Genomic DNA, 19,127 nt, shown 5'->3' with positions numbered 1-19,127 from the left:
CAAATTATGAGGCAACATGAGAGCCTTATGAGAAGGTCAAGCATCAGTTACCCTTCTTTCACCTCGAGGACAAGGTAGTTCTTTGGGAGGGTAGTATTGTTAGACAAGTTTAGGCTAAACCGACCTAACCGGCTTAAGGGCCGGCTCTCGTTTATAGGAGGTGGATTAGGCCCAATTAAAGGGGCCCCACTAAAGGCCAATTAGAAAAAGACGGGGGCGGCGCTAGGCATGGGAGGGAAATTTGAATTATGAATTGAATTGGGGAATTATTGTATTAAATAGTAGGAGTTGTTTAGGGTTAGGATTATGCTTTGTTTTGGTTGCTGATTTCCTGAGTTCTTGTCTTTGTGTCTTGGGCCCTAGATTCGTCTAGGGATTGGGAGAGAAAAATCATCCTCTCGAATCGAGTATTGATTGTATCTTTCTTATTTGCTTTCTTTATTTGATTTCCACCTTAAAAGCTACTATTTTACTATGTTTATGTTAGATTTGTGAAGATCTCTCGCTGTTTTCATCAATCTTGTTAAGGTTTACTTGAAATATTCAAGTATTTCCTATCATAGACCTGCAATGCTTTATGGTGCAGAATGTTTTCCATTAAAAGAGAAGCGTAATATTAAGTTAAGTGTCGCAGAGATGAGGATGCTCAGATGGATGAGTGGTTTTACTCTTAGAGGGAGGATACAAAATGAGGATAAACGTGAAAAGGTGGAAGTAGCTCCAATGGAAGATAAGATTAGAGAGAGTCTCCTATTAGATGATTTGGTCACATAAAATGGCTGCCTTTTGATGACTCGGTTAGGAAAGTAGGTGTATTAGATTTGACTTATGTTAAGAAAGGTAGATGTAGACTTAAAAAGACTTGGTTAGAGAATATTAGAAATGACCATTCTTTATTAAATTTTAAGGAGAGTTTAACTTTTAACATGTCACAATGGAGAAAAAGGATTCATGTAGTCGACCCCTTATAGTGGGATAAAGGCTTAATGTTGTTGTTGGTTGTTTTTCATGCAGAATTCTATAGAAACTGAAAAGAAGGGAATCCAGAGGTCTGTCAGGGAGGCATTAAATTCAAAGAAAATTGGCTCTAATAAAGATCAGGATATTGACACGCCTTATTCATTTGGTCATAGTAATAATGATTATGATGATGATGATGATGATGATGATGATGAGGACAAATTTGATGCAAGAATGCGCTCACAAATTCTAAAGAAACGCAGGGAGCTTAGAAACATCGTTTCACATGAAAAATTTTCTACATCTGGTGAAGGTAATTTCTGGCACCATCTAGTCTTCTTACGACTGTATTCTGTGCTACAATTTGTTTTATTTTGTTTGTGTTACATAGGGAAATTTTTTTATTGACTGCTAGTAAAACATCCTACATAGTTTTTAAGATGTGTTCATCTAGTACCTTCTTTTTTTCCATTTAACTGAAAAGTTAAACTTATGATAAATGTATCTGGTGCTTAATGCTATATCAGGAAAATACAGTTTTGATTTCCTGAACATGAACTCTTTTATTAAATTATAATTAAGTTTGTAATCTCAAACATTTCTTCTTACACACATTATTTGATTGATATAATTTTGATTATGTTCCTCATTGTTAGTGTTGTATGAATATTTTTTGTTTTTTTACTAAAGATATCTCCAAATGTTTTTATTAATTGTAAGTAAGACATGGACGATGATAGGTAAGCACGCCATGCGACCAATCTGAATAGGGCACAGGACCACTTACAAATTGAATTTCATGTCTAGCCAAGAAATAATCAACATAAAGCAGGCACAGTTCACTCGAATCTATGATTAGTTGCTTGTATATATTTGATATTGCTCATAATGAATGAGAAAACAAGAAATATGTGCCTTCTTTTTTCCCTTGAGAAACTTATAAGGCTAATTTGTTTGAGTAATTTTATTTTATTTTTTTATTTATTTTTTTTACATTGCTACATGTTTAAAGGTGAATCATGCATTGCGGCCGAGATAATTTTTTTTTTGGATGAACTGCAATTTGCATTAATTCAAGGAAAAAATATACTCTAAAGTGATAGCTATCCAATCGCACTTATTCTTGAACAAAGAAAATAGTGTTGAAGGAAGGTTATTTACTAAGACATCATCCCAAAGGAAATTTCCAAACAATTCATTGGAGGCACAAAAAACCGAGCGATCTTATTTGGATGGTGGGTTATTGCGATTTAAATTGCACATTCAAGGGTGAAGGCTCATTTTAAATATTTGCACCCTGATAATTGTAGAAATATACCGTTTTACTCATTTAGTCCCCCTTCTTAGATTATGAACCTTCAGATAATTGCTTCAGACTTTTCTTTAATTAACAGGTCCTTCGTTCCTATTTCTACTTATTTTTCTCTCCGAGCTGACATATAATACCAATTAATCCATTTTGTATTCTATACACCCACATCAGTTATCTGCTTAAAACCAAATTTCTACTTAAAATACAAATAAAAAGAAAAAAAAGGACCGAATTATGATTTTCAATATGAATTAAAAGTTTTTAACTTTGCTATTTCTTCATTGTTAAGTTTTGTAACTATAATAGTATTTGTGTCGTGCAACTATTGTCCATGCCTGCTCTACTTGGCCTAGGCTCGTGGCTCACATCCTGCTCACTGACATAAAGTTTAACAAAATATTTTAACCTTTAATTTTTTTGAAGATGTCTTATTTTACATGCCTGCAAGGGATTTTCTTAGAATACGCTGCTCAGATAGGCTGGTCTATATGAGTACTCTTTGATGTTTGCTCGCTTTCTTGCATTCCATCTTATTCTTTGAATAGTTAACTAATCTATGTACTTATTATTTTTTATGGAAGGTAAATCCACTAAAAATGACAGTGTGCGGTCTCCAAGGTATAGCTTCTAATCTCAGCATGTGGTCATTTTGTTTGAGCTATTTAACATTATTTAGTTAAATGTGATGGTCTTCATCTTTCCTAACTCTTTCTCATGTTACTTTCTGCATTCATTTTATTTTTGTGTTTCATGTTATGATATTAGTGTTGGACATTATTGTTGATGGTTGGTAATAATTTTCTGACTCAGCTCTGGACGCATATGGGAATCCATGCAATATTTATTCTAAGCTGAGCATGTTGATCTTTAAAGAATGTTTGAAGCTTCTTAACACATTTTGTAATTATTATCTGTTTCCATTATGTCGTTTTCAACAATCTATTTCTATAATTCAGCTGATCGTTTAAATTTTCTTTATAGATTATAAATTAGATTAAGTTTTTTAATTGTATTATGTTGCAACGTCTTAAACTCTTTAATGTAAATAGATCTTGAATGAAGGTGTTTAGTTCTTCGGGACTTTGGGAATTTTTTTTTTTTTTTTTGAACTTTTAACATTAAATATAGTAAGATAAGTTTTCAGTCTATTTATTTGGAAACAATCTCCTAGTTTAATGAGATTTTACATGCAAAGTGTTTAATGTGGAAACCCTTTTTACTGGGTTGACCTTCCAATGTATGCCCTAATGATGTAACTAGAGTCTGACTTATGTTTTTATTCGAATTGATTAACTGAAGTCTTCTCTTTTTCTCTTCCCTCTCCCCTTTCTCCCCCCTCAACTTATAGACACCCCTCCCCCTCCTTGTGTGCATTTCTTTGAGCATGTGCTCACGCATGCATGCTCATGTATGTTTGTGTCATTGTGTGTCAGGCTATGCCTAACTCTAACATAAGATTTTGCTTCAGCATAATATTATATTCTTTGACATTTAAGGGCTTTTCTTGACCTTATAAATTATGTCATGTGTATGGGTTAAATTTCATTAAATTAGAATTAGAATAGAAACTTGGAATATATGTTCTCTTATAGACAAATTAATGCAATTAATAGATATTATGATTCATGAGAAAATAAATATTCTATGTATTCAGGAAATTAAATGGGTTGGAGAGAAGGCTAAGGAGACTGATAGTTTAGGATCTAAATTATGGTATTTAGATAAGAGTCGTATTAAAAATGATCTAGGTGTGATTATAGATAAGAGTTTGAATGATAATGTTGTAGAAATTAATATAATTGGAGAGATTATAGCTTTAATGATTATTGTTAATGCTAAGATTATTAATATTAATGTGGTTATGCTCCTCAAGTAGATTTGAATATGCATTCAAAATAAAAATTTTAGAATGATTTAGTAGAATTAATATAAAATATACCTCTTGAAGAAAGAGTTTTTATTGAAGGTGATTTGAATAGATATATTGGTAGAGAGGTAGAAGAATTTAAAAAATTCATAGTGGCTATGATTTTGGAGCGACTAATGTCGGTGGTAGGACTATATTAGATTTTTCTCAAGCTTATGATTTTATAATTGCTAACATCTTATTTAATAAAAAAGAGAAGCATCTTATCACTTATAAGAATGTATTTAGTAAAATTTAGATTGATTATTTTTTCACAAGAAAATAAATTGTTTAGATAACAAAGATTACAAAATTATTCCAAATGAAAGTTTATGTACTCAGCCTCGCTTATTAATTTTGAACTATAAGATAAATGGGCAGAATATAAAAATAAGTAAAAATATTGTCCTACGATTAGATGAGACCATTTAAACAACACTAACAAAAATATTTTTGAGAGCAAGATTCAAGATCTTAAGATTTTGACTGTATATGAGGAAGTTAATATTATATGAGAAAAAGTAGCTAGTTATATTAAAAATATTGCAAAGGATGTGCTTGGAGTATAAAAAGGAAAAACTTCTAATAGTAAAAATAGTTGGTGGTGGAATTAAATTGTGGAAGAAAAGACAAAAAATAAAAATAAAAAACTTTATTATAAAAATTGTTTTAGGGGTACAAATTTAGAAAATTGGGAAAGATATAAGGAGGCTTGTAAAAAGTTAAAAAAAGAGATATGTGATGCAAAGAAATTATCTTTTAATGATTTATATAATATAATAGATATTAAGAAGGGCGAATGATTTATATGTATAAGTTAGCCAAGCAAAGAGATATGAGAAATAATGATTTACTTCAAGTGAAGTGCATTAAGGATGAAGATAAAAAAATGCTTTTAATAGTAAATGATACTCAATAAAGGTGGATGAGATATTTTGATAAGCTTTTCAATGAAGATTGTGAGAATACAATTGACTTTAGTGACATTAACAACCTAAATGAAAATATATATTTTTCTTTTTATCGACGTATTTGTAAAAATCAAAGTTAGAGAGGCTTAAAAAAATGAAGTGTGAAAAAATTTTTGGACCAGATGATATTCTAATAAAAGTGTGAAAATGTTTAGGAGATGAAATTTCTTGATATTCAATGCTATTTTGAAGACTAAAAAGATGTCGGATGAGTGGATTACTTTATTGATTCTTATTTTTAAGAATAAAGATGATGCATAAGATTATGTGAATTATAGCGAAATTAAGTTAATATGTTATATTTTACAACTATGAGAGAGAGTTATTGAGCCTAGGTTGCAACATAATACTAATGTTTCTCAAAACCAATTTGGATTTATGAATGAGAAATTGTCCCCATGATACTTCAAACCTTATGAGGTTGTAGAGCACATTGAAGGAGTAATCTATCGATTGAGACTACCACCTTCCTCAACATTTCATCTCAGCTATCATGTCTCACACCTGAGGAAGGTGATAAGAGATCACACACGATCTTTACCTTGAGGACAAGTTGCATCTTTGTGGGGATTGTATTGTTCCCAAGAAGGATTTAATTCTATATATTAGAAAGACAAATAAAGGAAGAGATTTAGGAAGGTTTTAATAATTATTGAGAGGGAATTATTTAGAGAAAGAGTTCAAAATTGAGAGGGAATTAATTAACAAAAGGAGGCTGATTTGGGAGGGACATAGGGGAGCTTATTTAGGACTATGCATTATTTTCAGATTATGCAATTGTTCTTTTTGCTGTACCTTTTCTTTGAGAGTTTCTTAATAGCTTCGATGGTCTGTGGTAGAGCCGATCTACCTCTCGAATAGTAAATCAATTGTATATTTCCTTATTGTTGAACTATTAATCAAAATCAGCCCTAATATTTGTGTTATAGCAATTTTTTTCTCTATTTTGTTGTGTTTACTTCGAAATCACATTAGATTACCTCAAGGATCAACTTTAAGCCCATATCTTTATTTCTTTAGTCATGGATCTTCTTACTAGACATTTGCAAGAGGATGTACCTTGGTATATGGTTTTTGTTGATGATATTCTTCTTGTTGATAAGACTAGAGAGGGAGTTGAAGGTAAACTTGAACTATGGAGGTTAACCATAGAGTCTAAAGGTTTTCATTTGAATACACCTAAAATAGAATACATGGAGTGTAATTTAGTAGTAATAGATATGATTGGGGGAGTCGTGACTTTTGACGATCAAGTCATTAATAAGAATATGCATTTTAGATATATCGGGTCTATTGTTCAGAGTGATGGTGGAATAGATGGGGATATTATTAGTAGAATTCAAGTTGGATGGTTAAAGTGGAGGAATGCATTGGGCCTACTGTGTGATAGAAAAGTACCCCTTCAAATTTAAGGGAAATTTCTTTAAGATGGTGGTGAGATTTGTAATGCTTTATGGCGCAGATTATTATCCATTAAAAGAGAAGCATAAAATTATTTTAAGCGTTGCATAGATGAGGATTCTTGGGTGGATGAATGACTTTTCTCTTAGAGACAGAATGCAAAATGCACATATATCTGAAAGGTTGGAGTAGCTCTAGTGGCAGATAAGATTAGAGAGAGCTTCCTTAGATGGTTTGGTCACATAAAACATTGGCCTTCCGATGACCCAATTAGGAGAGTAGATATATTAGATTTGGCTTATGTTAAGAAATGTAGAGGTAGACTTAAAAAGATTTGATTAGAAAATATTAGAAATGACTTTTTTTAATAGATTTAAATGAGAATTTGACTTGTAATAGGACACAATGGAGAAAAAGGATTCATGTAGCTGACCTCACGTAATGGGATTTTGTTGTTGTTTGTATGCGTTAAATTCTGATTGTACCATGGATAAAATTTTCCGATGATATATATATATATATATATATATATATATATATACACACAATTTTGTTGCTCTTTCTCAAATATTAAGATTTATAGAACAATTGTGAATATCCATATATTATTTGCTTATATTTGGTCAATAGAAGTTTAGAATTGTGGGAATTATTAGTATAGCATGATACTTGGTCTATAAATGTTTAGAATTATGGGAATTGTTAGGGTGTCTAACTTGTGAATCTAACAACGAGGCTATGAGATAGAGTAATGGGTGTGTGCTAATGAAGATTTGCGTGAATAATTCATATGATATTGAAGTATTAATTTGAATTTTTCGCTAGAAAGATCTATTATGAAGATGATTTTGTGCTAAAGTAATTAATAAAAAATTATATAATACAAAGAAAGAAGCTTAATAAGTCTTTGATCAATGTTTAAAATTGCGTATTCGGGTATTGATGCGTTTTTTATTCGTGAGGCGAGGCGTAAGCATCAAAGTTAAAAGATTGCATAAATATAAAATGATAAATTTTTTATATACTAATGAGTGAATAATATAAAACATTAAAAAAACATAAGAAATGAAGTGAAATCAAAATATCCCAATAATAAGACAACATGAAATATAGTTCTCAACTCAAAATTCTATCTTTCCCAAATCCCAGTATTCTTTTCATTAACATATAATTCCAATTTCCAAAAATAAATAGCAATGACATATCACATAAGAACTCATAAGTCATTAGCATTGTCATCACTAAGGGGTTATTCATTTGAATCATCATTATGATGAATTCCTCTCTCACCTTCCTCCTCTCCTATAGAGTCCAATGTCGGGCATTTACTTCAAGATTTATATAAGTTTTAATATATATAGCGTGAGGCATAAGCCTCATGCCAGTGAGGCGAGGCGGGCCTCAACCAAGTTGAGGCGCAAGCCTCATAAAAAAACTCGAGGCGTAAGCATTGAGACATTTTTTACTAGAATTGCGCATAGGCGGGCCTCAAGGCGAGCCTCATATTGCGCAATTTTAAACCATGGCTTTGATTGATCTTGGCATTTGATCAAATACCGCAATAATTGATTTAGTAAGAATGGATTAAAGAATTGTCAAATATATATTTAAGTTACTAAGAATATGTATTGTGGATCATTGAATAGAATTAGTATTAGCTGTGGAGTTAACTAAAAAGTTCTCAATTGTAACACATTATATCAAAAACCAGCATTTAGTTTGTTGAATTTTGTATTTGAAATAGCAATGCTTATCCATAATATTCAAAGGGAAGTATCTTATTGTATATTACTTATTGGTGATATAGTTTTAACTGGTGAGCCTCTATCAAAATGAATGGTGTTAAAATGCGTTAGGAACCTTGTAGGTGTTATTGTTGCCTAACATCTGTGATTCATGGCACAATCCTTAGCACGTACTCAAGCGAAGCGAGGTGTTACTCAATAAATCTATTTCACTTGAGAAAGACTTCTGGAAAGTATCAATTATAAGGATCAAATTAAACTATGTTAGCTAAAATAATAAATTTTAAAGTTTTGTTGCATTCTAAGATTTAAAATTTAGAAATTATGTCATATTAAACAAACTATCCATAAAAAATATTTTCAAATAAATTGATTAATCAAACTACTTAACATTGAAGCATGCATAACTTAAATGAAAATAAAATCTTAAAAATTATTTTTTCTGCTTGAATCTTTATCCATATTTTCTTATTACTGAACCTGTCACCCGCTTCATCCTTAACATTTGATGCCCTGAACGTGCAACACAATTGCTCCAAGTCATTTTGTAATCTGCATTCGAACTTCTGACTCTCTTTTTAGATCACCTTGTGTGCATTGTCATTTCAAAACTTAACTCATCCTTCTACTTGAAGTTTACTTCCTTCATCTCTGTTCAAGTAAAGATGCCTTAGCACCCATTCGAGGGCCCAACTTTCTTTCTCTTTTTAATCCTTTCTCCTGTTGATGTCTGCATGCTTGTCTTTTGCATAAAAATTCTGAGATAACTAGTTTTAAAAGATTTAGATTCAACTTTGTTATAATTTTATGTCTATTTGGTTAATATGGGAGTTAGAAGCTTTTTGGCATGCTTTATAGACATCATCTGTATCCTTCTCCTTTGTTTTTAAGCAGGGTAGATAATGATCGTGATCATTATGCTGGCCCAACATCCAAGGTTGAAAAGCTTGCCTTAAAGAAAAAGGGCATGGGGTCAGAAGCTAGAGCTGAACAAATAGCTCAAGCATACTCTGATTTACAACTGCTATCTCATGGTGAGCAGGAAAGGCAGATACAGAAACAGAAGAAGCGTCGAAATCAGGGTCGTGAGGAAGATGTATGGAAACCTTTGACATGTCTTCTAATAAATTTTACAAGGAGTTTTGATTATCATTCTTCAGTTTAAACTACGGTTAAAATGCTTTATTTCCTAAAGAAATACGTTTTAAGATTTATGCAAATTCTATCATAGAGTTTGTGTCAATCTAGCTATTTCATTTTACAGCAAATGCCTAGTTTTTTGTTTCTTTGTTGTAATGTTGTTCATAGAAGAATGTTAACATTAGCAAGGCTAGAGAAATTTCGTAAATTTAATAACAATGTCTTTAATTTTTTTTTTTTTTTTTGGTGTTAATAATATTATTAGAGCCTGCTCTAAATTTTCTTTTAATGATTTATTCATGCTAGACGCTGGCAAAGCTAGAGAAATTCAAGCAATCTTTAGCTGACAAGCTCTCTGCACCTGCACGAAGTAACTTAAACGACAATGATGCAGATGAATCAGGATGGCTTTCCAATCAGTTAAAGTTTTCTCCTGATCATTCTGACGGAAAGGTAGTTTACTAGTATCATATCTTATTCTTTGACATCTGTAGTCAATTTTATAATTTTTAAATGAAAACATATTTTTATTACAATGAAGCTTAAAAACTCTTTCAGGATGCAATGGCTCGGAAGAATGATCCTAATGAATATGTGGTGCATGATCCTCTTCTAGAAAAAGGCAAAGAAAAGTTCAACAAGATGCAAGCTAAGCTTAAGCGGCGTGAGCGAGAGTGGGCTGGCAAATCCCTAACTTGATTGTTTTTAGCATGTGCGTTTGCACAATGATTTAGAACTAGTAATCCTCAATATCTTGCACATGTTTCTTTTTCCACACTGTTAATCTTTTGTTACCTGATTCGGCCATGCCGAGGTACTGATTTCTTAAATTCAAGGTCTCGATTTATTTAATTCGGTAGGCAAGCAATGAAATTCTGCAGTTCTGATCTTAAATTTTGATGGATGCTTTTTCTATTTCCATCTAAGTTGGTTGCTTGCTTTATATAGATATGCCAATTTTTTCTGCGCTTATTTGTGGTAGAAGCAAATTTCTGCCTTCCGTGTTATGTATAATTCTGCTTTTTAATCAGTATTGTGATTGGCTTTTTAATCAGTATTGTTCCATCACGATCCTACCTTCACCGTTGAAAAAGCAGGATTTATTCCATGGTTGATTTATGATCTGTTTGTTGTTACTGAAGCACAATTTCTTTGGTCACGTTTATTTAGGCACTGCAATTCTTCAATCACCCTTTGGCCACTGCTTTATGAAAACATTTCATATATTATCCTTTTCCCGCAAACCATATCCTAATCTATCATACCAAATTTCCTTAGTTTCGTCAATTCATTTTAATGCTGTAAGAGTACCCAATAAAAAAAAAAAAAAGATCATTTTACTTTACACAGGTTATATGCCTGTATAAGTTAATTTGAGTTAAAGCTTAAAGCTTAAAATTTATTTCTCCTGTGTATCTTTAGTCATTTTTATTTTTATTGATGCTAATATACTTTTTGTTTAGATCCTTTGTATATGTATGATAATTCTAACCTAGACCAAATGGGTGAAGCGTCCTTTTCTTTGTAGAAACAATCTATTTGTTTACGCAGAAACACACATCTATTTCAAATATGATAGACAAACAAATTAGTAAGAAAGATTGAATGCCATAGGTAGATTTCAGCATTTCTATATTTCGACTGAAACAGTAGCTTGCGTCTTTAAGAGAGGATAGGAATTGATCTAGTATAAACAAGGCGCCTGGGCATACAAACAAACAGGTCAAAATAAAATTTTCCTGAAATCTAAGTACACTCAATCTCACCACAAATAGGAGTCCCGGATTTCTCAAGCCAAACAATTATAAATAATTTTAATATCTCGTAGAAATCCATGTTTAAAATTGTGCAATACGAGATACACCTCACTGCAATTTGGACAAAAAATGCAGTGAGGTACACGCTATGTGCTTATGTTGTGAAGCGCATTCCTCATTTTGGCTGATGTGCACCTTGCTTCACTGTCATGAGGCGTATGCCTCAGGAATTTATTTTTTTATATAAAAACTTAAAGCCAAAGGCTAAATCGACCTCTTCATTTCTTTGTTGCTATTCGAATTTGCTTGTTTTTGGTCCTTGCACTCATTCTTTAGCCCTAGGCCCATCTACAGTTTGTTTTTCCTCTTGCGTTGCTGCTTTGGCTTCGTTTGAAGTAGCATTCCTAAAGAGTCGCTTAATGAAGCTTCTCCACCTTCGATGATGATGTCGTTGTTTCTATTGGATCGGAAGTCGCGATGGCTGCTCGCCCCAAAAGTAACGATATTTATCCCCTTTCATGCACTTCTTCCCGTAAATCTACCGAAATATCATATTTACAAAATTCGGGATTTAGGACAAAATTGTTGAGAACGCTGTTAAGTGTAGCTTAGTCTTATTGTGAGATTTAACTTTGCATTTTTTGGCATTTGGCAGGATTTAGCTTCTCCATTTCTTTGATGCTATTCAAGTTCACCTGCTTCTCCACCTCACTCACAGCATTGTTGTTCAACTCCACCTATTTCTTTGCCTGCTCGCTCGCTGTGAAGGTAACGATCTTGAACCCCTTTTGCTCGTTATCTGCAAATTTTGAGAGCCTTTGTAATATCTTTTTACAAGTATAATGTACTAACTAAAAAAAAATGTTAAAAGCACCTACCTCTACTTCAATTATTTTATGTATATTTTGGTTAAGCATTCTCTTGGGATGATACATATCAGCAATGTTCAGGGATAAAAAATAAAGCTTTTATGTGGTTCGGTGATCAATCCTTTAACATGCACGGCTTTCACTATATAGAAAATGGTACAATTACGATATCACATTAAACAGTTAAGGCTAAGATTGCCAATAGAGTGGAAATTACATATTTAACATTTAAATGTTCTTAAAGAATATATCACATAATATTCCATGGAGTTAGTTGTATAGAATGAGTCTATCGTAGGAATTATGTTCTGTAGAACTTCAATGCTGTGGTGATGACTGTTGTGACATATTCTTTGGCTGAATTTATGTAGTTTATTTTAGTTTCACTTCTACTTGTGTATATTCTTCACCATCTCTTCTACTTGTGTATATTCTTCACCATTTAACTCATTGGCTTGAGTTAGCAACTTGTGTATATTCTTCTGATCTCCCTAGAGAATGCATGCATTTTAACTTTTCTGTAATATCAAATACTTGTACACAAAATTTCATGAAGGCATCTAGCAGCTAGGGCTGACCTAAGCGATGGGGTTGAGCCTACTCTTCCTGAGCTGTTTGTGGCTATTTTGCTGTCTGATTTTACTTAGAAAATTGGACTTAAATTTTAATTATCAAACTTCAAAAATTTTTATTAACTTAATTTTTTTTGTTCTCAAATTGTTATTATAGGGTTGTTTAGAGGATGGTTAGAGGCATGCCGCGTCATAGGAAAGACATGACATGGAAAAATAACAGTCAAGTTGATGTGGGAGGTGGCGATGAGACGTGTGTGCATTTGAAATGTGATTATTGTAAGAAGGTGGTGAAGGTAAGGATGAAGGCACACCTATTTGGATCATATAAAAAAGTCGCAAATTGTGCCAAGGTGCTGATACCTTGAGGGAGGACATGAATTAGTCAATAATGTGAAAGCAACCGAGATAGAAACAGTTTGATGATAGAATTGAAGTTGGCTCATACTATGCAAGTGAGCGAAGTGGTCAGGATTCATCTTCCTCACTGCAACCCATGTCCTCTAGGGGTGTAAGGGGCTCTATGGACCAATACATGGCAAACACAATAGATGATAGATAAGAAGACATGCCTTCTACATCATAGATGTTGACCTCAAAGAATGCTAGGGAGGCATAGATACTAGTTCATGTATATATGGAGATTTTTTTTTGAGAATTCTATCACATTTAATATTGCAATCTCCCTTTTTTACTATGTTTGATCCTTTCAATTGGAGCCTATAGGCGAAGGTTTACCCATGTATAATTTGACAACATGGATTTTGAAGGAGTTGGCAAACATTAAGAAAAGCTTTAAGAAAATTAAGAGAATTTGGAGCCATATAGAAGTTACTATCATGTCTAATGGATAACAAGATATAAAGAACAAAAGCTCGATAAATTTATTGATCAATAACTCTTATGGCACATTATTTTTAAAGACCGTTGATGTATTTGATCATAAAAAGATGCTAAGTGTCTTTTTTGAATGATTGGTGGTGTTACTGAGGAGATTAGAGATTCGGGTGGTAATAATTAATGCCAGTGCTTATAAGACTGCAAGGGCCAAATTTATGAAGAAGTGAAAATATTTTTATTGGACTTCTTATGCTGCACATTATATTGACCTAATCCTTAAAAAAATTGGAGACTGGTTACAACATAAGAATGCACTAACAAAACTTAAACAAATAAGTATATATATATATATATATATATATATAAATTTGAAAAATTAGGCGGGATTTTTAAACCTTAAGCGGGATTTTTAAAACTTAGATAAAATTTAAAAAATATATATGAAATGTTTAACATTTAAATAAAAATTAGGTGACTATTATTATTTTTTTATATTTATATTTAATAAATAAAATAAATTTACTTTAAAAAATATAAATATTTATTCAAGCCGACTCGCGAGCTCACGAGCCGAGCCGGCTCAAGTTCGAGCTCGAGCTCGTTTACTAAACGAGCTCGAACTCGAGCTCAAGCTCGACTCGCGAGCTCGATAAGCTTGGCTCGCGAGCCCATAAACGGGTCGAGCTCGAGCCAGCTCGGCTCACTTACACCCCTAATGCGAGATAGCCTTTTGAGGTTATGTTCAACTTTTTGTTGTGTTGACCTCCATATCACTGCCAAAAGAAACAAAAAAAAAAGATTAAAATAATATCTGCTCAAATATTTTGCCAGATATCCCTGTACAACTACCAAATCTGCTGCTCAAGTCCTACATTTATTATGGTCAAATCCTGTTAAAAAACCTGCCAAACTAGCTGCCCATCTCTCTTATTTACTGCAAACGGCTGCCCATACCCAAAACCTGATCAAATCTTGCTGCCCCAGCATCTAAGTCTTGTCAGCCAATAAAAAAAAATATAAAAGAGGGGATGAAAAATCTATTTTATTCCCAACCCCTCATACACTTTCACCTCTACATCCTCCTTCCTTTCACATGAACACCTCCCAGCAACACCTATTTTGCACCCTTCCAGCTTGAGTTTAGAAGGATGAATAGAGATAGGACTTTTGAATCCTATGTTTGGGATGAAACTACTTGTTGCTTTTGGTTCAACAAGTAGGTTTATTTGGAACATGATTGATTCACTCAATATAGATTAAGTGAAAGAGTTTCATACAACTTTTGAGTTGTAGAAAGGAGGGAATTTATCTACAATTTTTTGTTTGTAAAGAAGAAAGAGGGGATAGAATGCAACTTGTGAGTTGGAAAGTTATGGATGTTCCTTTGAGTATTGGGTATTCAAAGGAAGGAAGTGGTCTACCCAGCTTGTGTTGGGTAAATAGGAGAAGGTGATATGCAGAGCTGGACTACAAGCCACCATGGATTCTCTTTGAGCTTTTAGATGCCCAAAGAGAGAAATTCACTCTTCCAAATTGAGTTGGAGGGATGAAAAGGGGATACTTTCTATAATCTTTGAGTTGTAGGAGATTGAACTTCTCTACAATTTTGATTTGTGGCGAAGAAGGTAGAAAATGCAACATATACGTTGCAAGTTCACGAATATTTATTGAACATTTGTTGTTCAAGGGTAGACATACATTCTCCTAATTTTGTCTTAGGAGGATGAGATGATTTCCTACAACTTTTGAGTTGTAGAAAGGGAGAATTGAAGTGCAACTTGTAGGTTGCAAGTTTGGGGAATTCCTTTGAGCATTTGGTGTTCAAAGAAAGACACACACATTCATTTATTTTAAGCTAGGTGAATGAAGAGATTTTCTACATTTTTTGTTTGATAGGAGAAGGAAAGAATGTGCAACTTAAAGGTTACACATTCATGAGTGTCCTTGAACATTTGGTGTTCAAAGGGGGATAATCATTCTCCTAAATTTGAGCTTAGGAGAATGAGAGGGCTTTCTACAACTTTTGAGTTGTAGAAGAGAGAAGCAACAAGCAACTTTTGAATTGCATGTTGAAAGGGGTTCCTTGAACATTTGGTGTCCAAAGAGGGATATACATTTTCCTAATTTTGAGTCTTAGGAGAATGAGATAGTTTCCTACAACTTTTGGGTTGTAGAAAGGGAGGATGGTGTGCAATTTATGGGTAGCAAGTCATCAATGTCCTTGAAAATTTGGTGTTTAAAGGTGGATAACCATTCTCCTAAATTTGGTCTTAGGAGAATGAGAGGGCTTTCTATAACTCTTAAGTTGTAAATGAGAGAAGCAACAAGCAAGCTTTTGATTGCATATTGAAAGGGATTCCTTGGACATTGGGTGTCCAAGGAGGAGTATTCATTTGCCTAAATAGTGGCTAAGAAAATGAGATGAAAGAACTCAATGTTTGATCTCACGTTCAAGAGCTTACAATCTCATGCATGGGAAGATTGGTGGTAACTTATAAGGCAAGTTAAAAGTCATGCAATGATATATTTGAAATCTTGAGGAGGTTCCAATCAATATGCATGAAAGGGATGATGATTGTTTGTTGACTTTGTCTCAACAAACAAATGATGGATGACTTAAAATTCATTTCTAAGGTCCAACAACCATGTAATGATATTGGTTGGAGACTTTGGAGGCTCCAAATTATCATACATGAAAAAATATATATTAGTTTTATGTTCCAACAATAAGAGATAAAGGAACCTAGAGTTTGGCTCTAAGTTGGAAAGATTCGTATAGTGATATATTTAGAGGCTTGAGGATTCATGGAATGACATTACTTTGAACCTTTTGACATTTCAAAATATCACACACATGGAGGAAGGATAGTTTTAACTTATTGATTTTGTACCAACAAGCAAGAAAAGATGAACTTAGGATTTTCATCCTAAAGTTATAAGGGTTATGCAATGGAGCGTTTGGGGCTTTGATGAAGTTCCAAACACCATTTGTGAAGGAGGCAGTCGTTTGTTGATTTTGTCTCAACAAACAAGAGAGGATACACGTAGTAGTTTGGTCCTAAGGTTATAAAACTCATGCAATCTAATACTTGGAGCTTTGGGAACGCTTTAACTATCATGCATGAAGAAGATATAGAGGTGAACGTTTGTTGATTTTTTTTTTTCAACAAACAAGGTCAAATAAACCTAGAATTTTCATCTTAGATTACATGATTCCTGGGATGATTTTGTTTGTAACCCTTGAAGGATTCGAATCATCATACATGTCGGAAGACAAATGTTTATTTGCTAGTTTTGTGTTCTATCAAATAAAATGAAGAAACCTTAGAATTTGATTATAAGTTGAGGGACTCATGTAGTAATACATTTGAAGGCTTGAAGAACCTCAAATCATCGTGCATGAGAGGATGTTTGTTGGTTTTGGGGTTCCAACAAGAGATGTAAGAAAACTTGGATTTTGATTCCAAATTTCTAAAGCTTACAACATGATGTATTACGGATTTTAGGGAAGTCCATAATACAATGCATGACAAGGGTTGATGATAACCCCTAAAACATACTAAGAGTCAAGCGGTAAAACATTTAGAGCATTGAGGGAGCTCCAAAGGTCATGCAATGATATGTATTTAGAGCCTTGAGAATGTTCCATTCACCATGCATGGAAGGGATAAATGAATACTTGTAGATTTTGTGTCAACAAGCAAAGACAGTATGAACCTAAATCCTAAGTTAAGATTATTCATGCAATAAAAAAAAATTTGGATCTTTGAGATGCTCCAAATTATCATGCATGAAGGATGGAATACTCTACTAGAGAGCTTCCAACGCATTGAAACGATCTCGAAATCAATTTTGACATGATTTGGGTAGGAGGGATTGGTCCTACTTGAATTTGGAAGACAACCTATAGCATTATCGAAATGAGTACATGAAAGAGGTTTTCCCTAAATCAAACCTAATATGATTTAGAAATTTGAGAGTTTGTATCTAGTCATATTATCTTGTAAATTAGAGAAAATGAGCTTAAATAATCCCTTAGTGTGATAGGCATGGGTTTAAAATTGCGTAATATGAGGCTCGTATTTTTATATTTTATATATTATTTACTCATAGTATATATAAAATTTATCATTTTATATTTACGCAATTTTTTAATTTTGAGGCTTACGCCTCAAAACGCCTTGAGGCTTACGCCTCGCCTCACGAACGAAAAACGCCTCAATACCCGATTACGCAATTTTAAACTTTGGTGATAGGGCAATGATCATGGGCCTTTAGGGTCCATGAAATACTCCAAATAAATTTTACCAACACTTAGGATTAAATGAGCACATTTAAGAAAAATTTACAAATTAATAGACTCACTAATCTAAGCAAGAAGTACATATCATATGGCTTGAATCATGACATAGTAAGAAACAAACATTTGAAGCTTTTAAGAGATCAAATCACTTTTGACATGATTTGATCCATTAAAGGCATTGAAATGAGTTTCCAAACTTTTAAAAAAATTTGCATAACGAAATAAATAGCCATAATCATTTTTATCATAAGCTATGCAACATATCCAAAAGTGAGCTTGATCAAACACACTTGCTCTAGAATTTTCAAAATGAACCTTTGAGAGTCACATTAGATCTGACAACAAGTCATCAAAAGTATTTTGGATATATTGCAACGCTTGTGACAAACTCCACAAGCTTCACCAAACTCCTAAATCATATGTCTATTTATCATGACACTAGTGTTGAGTAGGAATATGTATGCAAGATGGAATTTGGGAGGATATGCGAGATACACCTTCAATTTGGCTTCGAATAACAACATACCCAAGGATTTTACCATAGATGAAAATGTTGAGCTCAATATGATGCACAAACATGCATTTGGGATGTGTTGGACACCAACCCAACACCCCTACACGCGGTAACATCCTCTCCAGACTCTCACATGAGAGCCAACAAATGAAAACCGCCAAGTTTTCACTATTTTGCGAAGGGGACAGCTAATAAAGGATTTTTTGAGAGCAAAAATCGAAGTTTCTGATGACCTAAGGCTTGGGGACGTCAACCACACATCAATGGCTAGGGGGCCTTAAGGATTTTCCTAAGTTTTAGTGTTTTACCTCTACCGTGTTGTCATAGTGCTCCAATCCAAGCTCCGGATCGTTATCCGAGCAGCTCCGAGGGAGGAAGACCGCTGTTCAAGCAGCTCCAGACGTCGCCGCCGCTGTCCAAGGCATTTCGAAGGCTTCCAACAGCTTCCTTGTTGTTTCGAGGTCGCTGGAATCGAAGGAGGAAGTAGAAGAAGCCTTCCGCCTTCTCTGATCACAGCAAAAGGGTCTTCGGGTCGGATGGGATCTCTGACTTAGAGGCCAAAGGCTTCGACCAGTTGAGCGACTAAGGGAGGCAGGATTACCAGGAGGTTCGGCGGTCAAATAAGGTGGAGTCGGGCCGGGGTTCCACGACCAAAGCAGGCGGAGTCGGGCAAGGCTTTCGCACGCGAGCACAGGGTCGGACGCGGCCTCCTACGCGGACGGGAGTTCCGCCTGGAGCTCCCTCTTCTCTCGCTTTTATCGCTTGCCCCTATGGGACGTCTGTACCCCAGAAATAAAATAAACCCCATTCGATTAAACGTCGAATGGGGGCTCTGTT

General features: G+C 33.8%; 1 protein-coding gene across 5 annotated transcripts in view; it reads left to right on the top strand.

Annotated features, from left to right (window-relative positions):
* LOC110107360 (peptidyl-prolyl cis-trans isomerase CYP57) overlaps positions 1-19,127 on the top strand; it is an 84,081-nt gene that overhangs the window by 53,998 nt on the left and 10,956 nt on the right. For 2 of the 5 annotated variants that reach the window (XR_003701262.1, XR_002304362.2), the window contains exons 6-11: positions 1,015-1,273; positions 2,854-2,890; positions 9,190-9,391; positions 9,742-9,888; positions 9,994-10,147; positions 11,848-11,960. Coding sequence is in view for 1 of the 5 variants with exons in the window: in XM_020837602.2 (XP_020693261.1) it covers positions 1,015-1,273; positions 2,854-2,890; positions 9,190-9,391; positions 9,742-9,888; positions 9,994-10,134 (786 nt within the window). In the remaining 4 variants the exon portion in view is untranslated. Of the gene's footprint in view, positions 1-1,014; positions 1,274-2,853; positions 2,891-9,189; positions 9,392-9,741; positions 9,889-9,993; positions 10,330-11,847; positions 11,961-19,127 lie in introns of those variants that run through there. The other 3 variants (XR_002304360.2, XR_002304359.2, XM_020837602.2) reach the window with 2 other exon arrangements.

The sequence above is a fragment of the Dendrobium catenatum genome, unplaced genomic scaffold (genome assembly GCF_001605985.2).
Source record: "Dendrobium catenatum unplaced genomic scaffold, ASM160598v2 fragScaff_scaffold_718, whole genome shotgun sequence".
Lineage (NCBI taxonomy): Eukaryota > Viridiplantae > Streptophyta > Magnoliopsida > Asparagales > Orchidaceae > Dendrobium > Dendrobium catenatum.
This window is presented reverse-complemented; position numbering and strand designations above follow the sequence as displayed.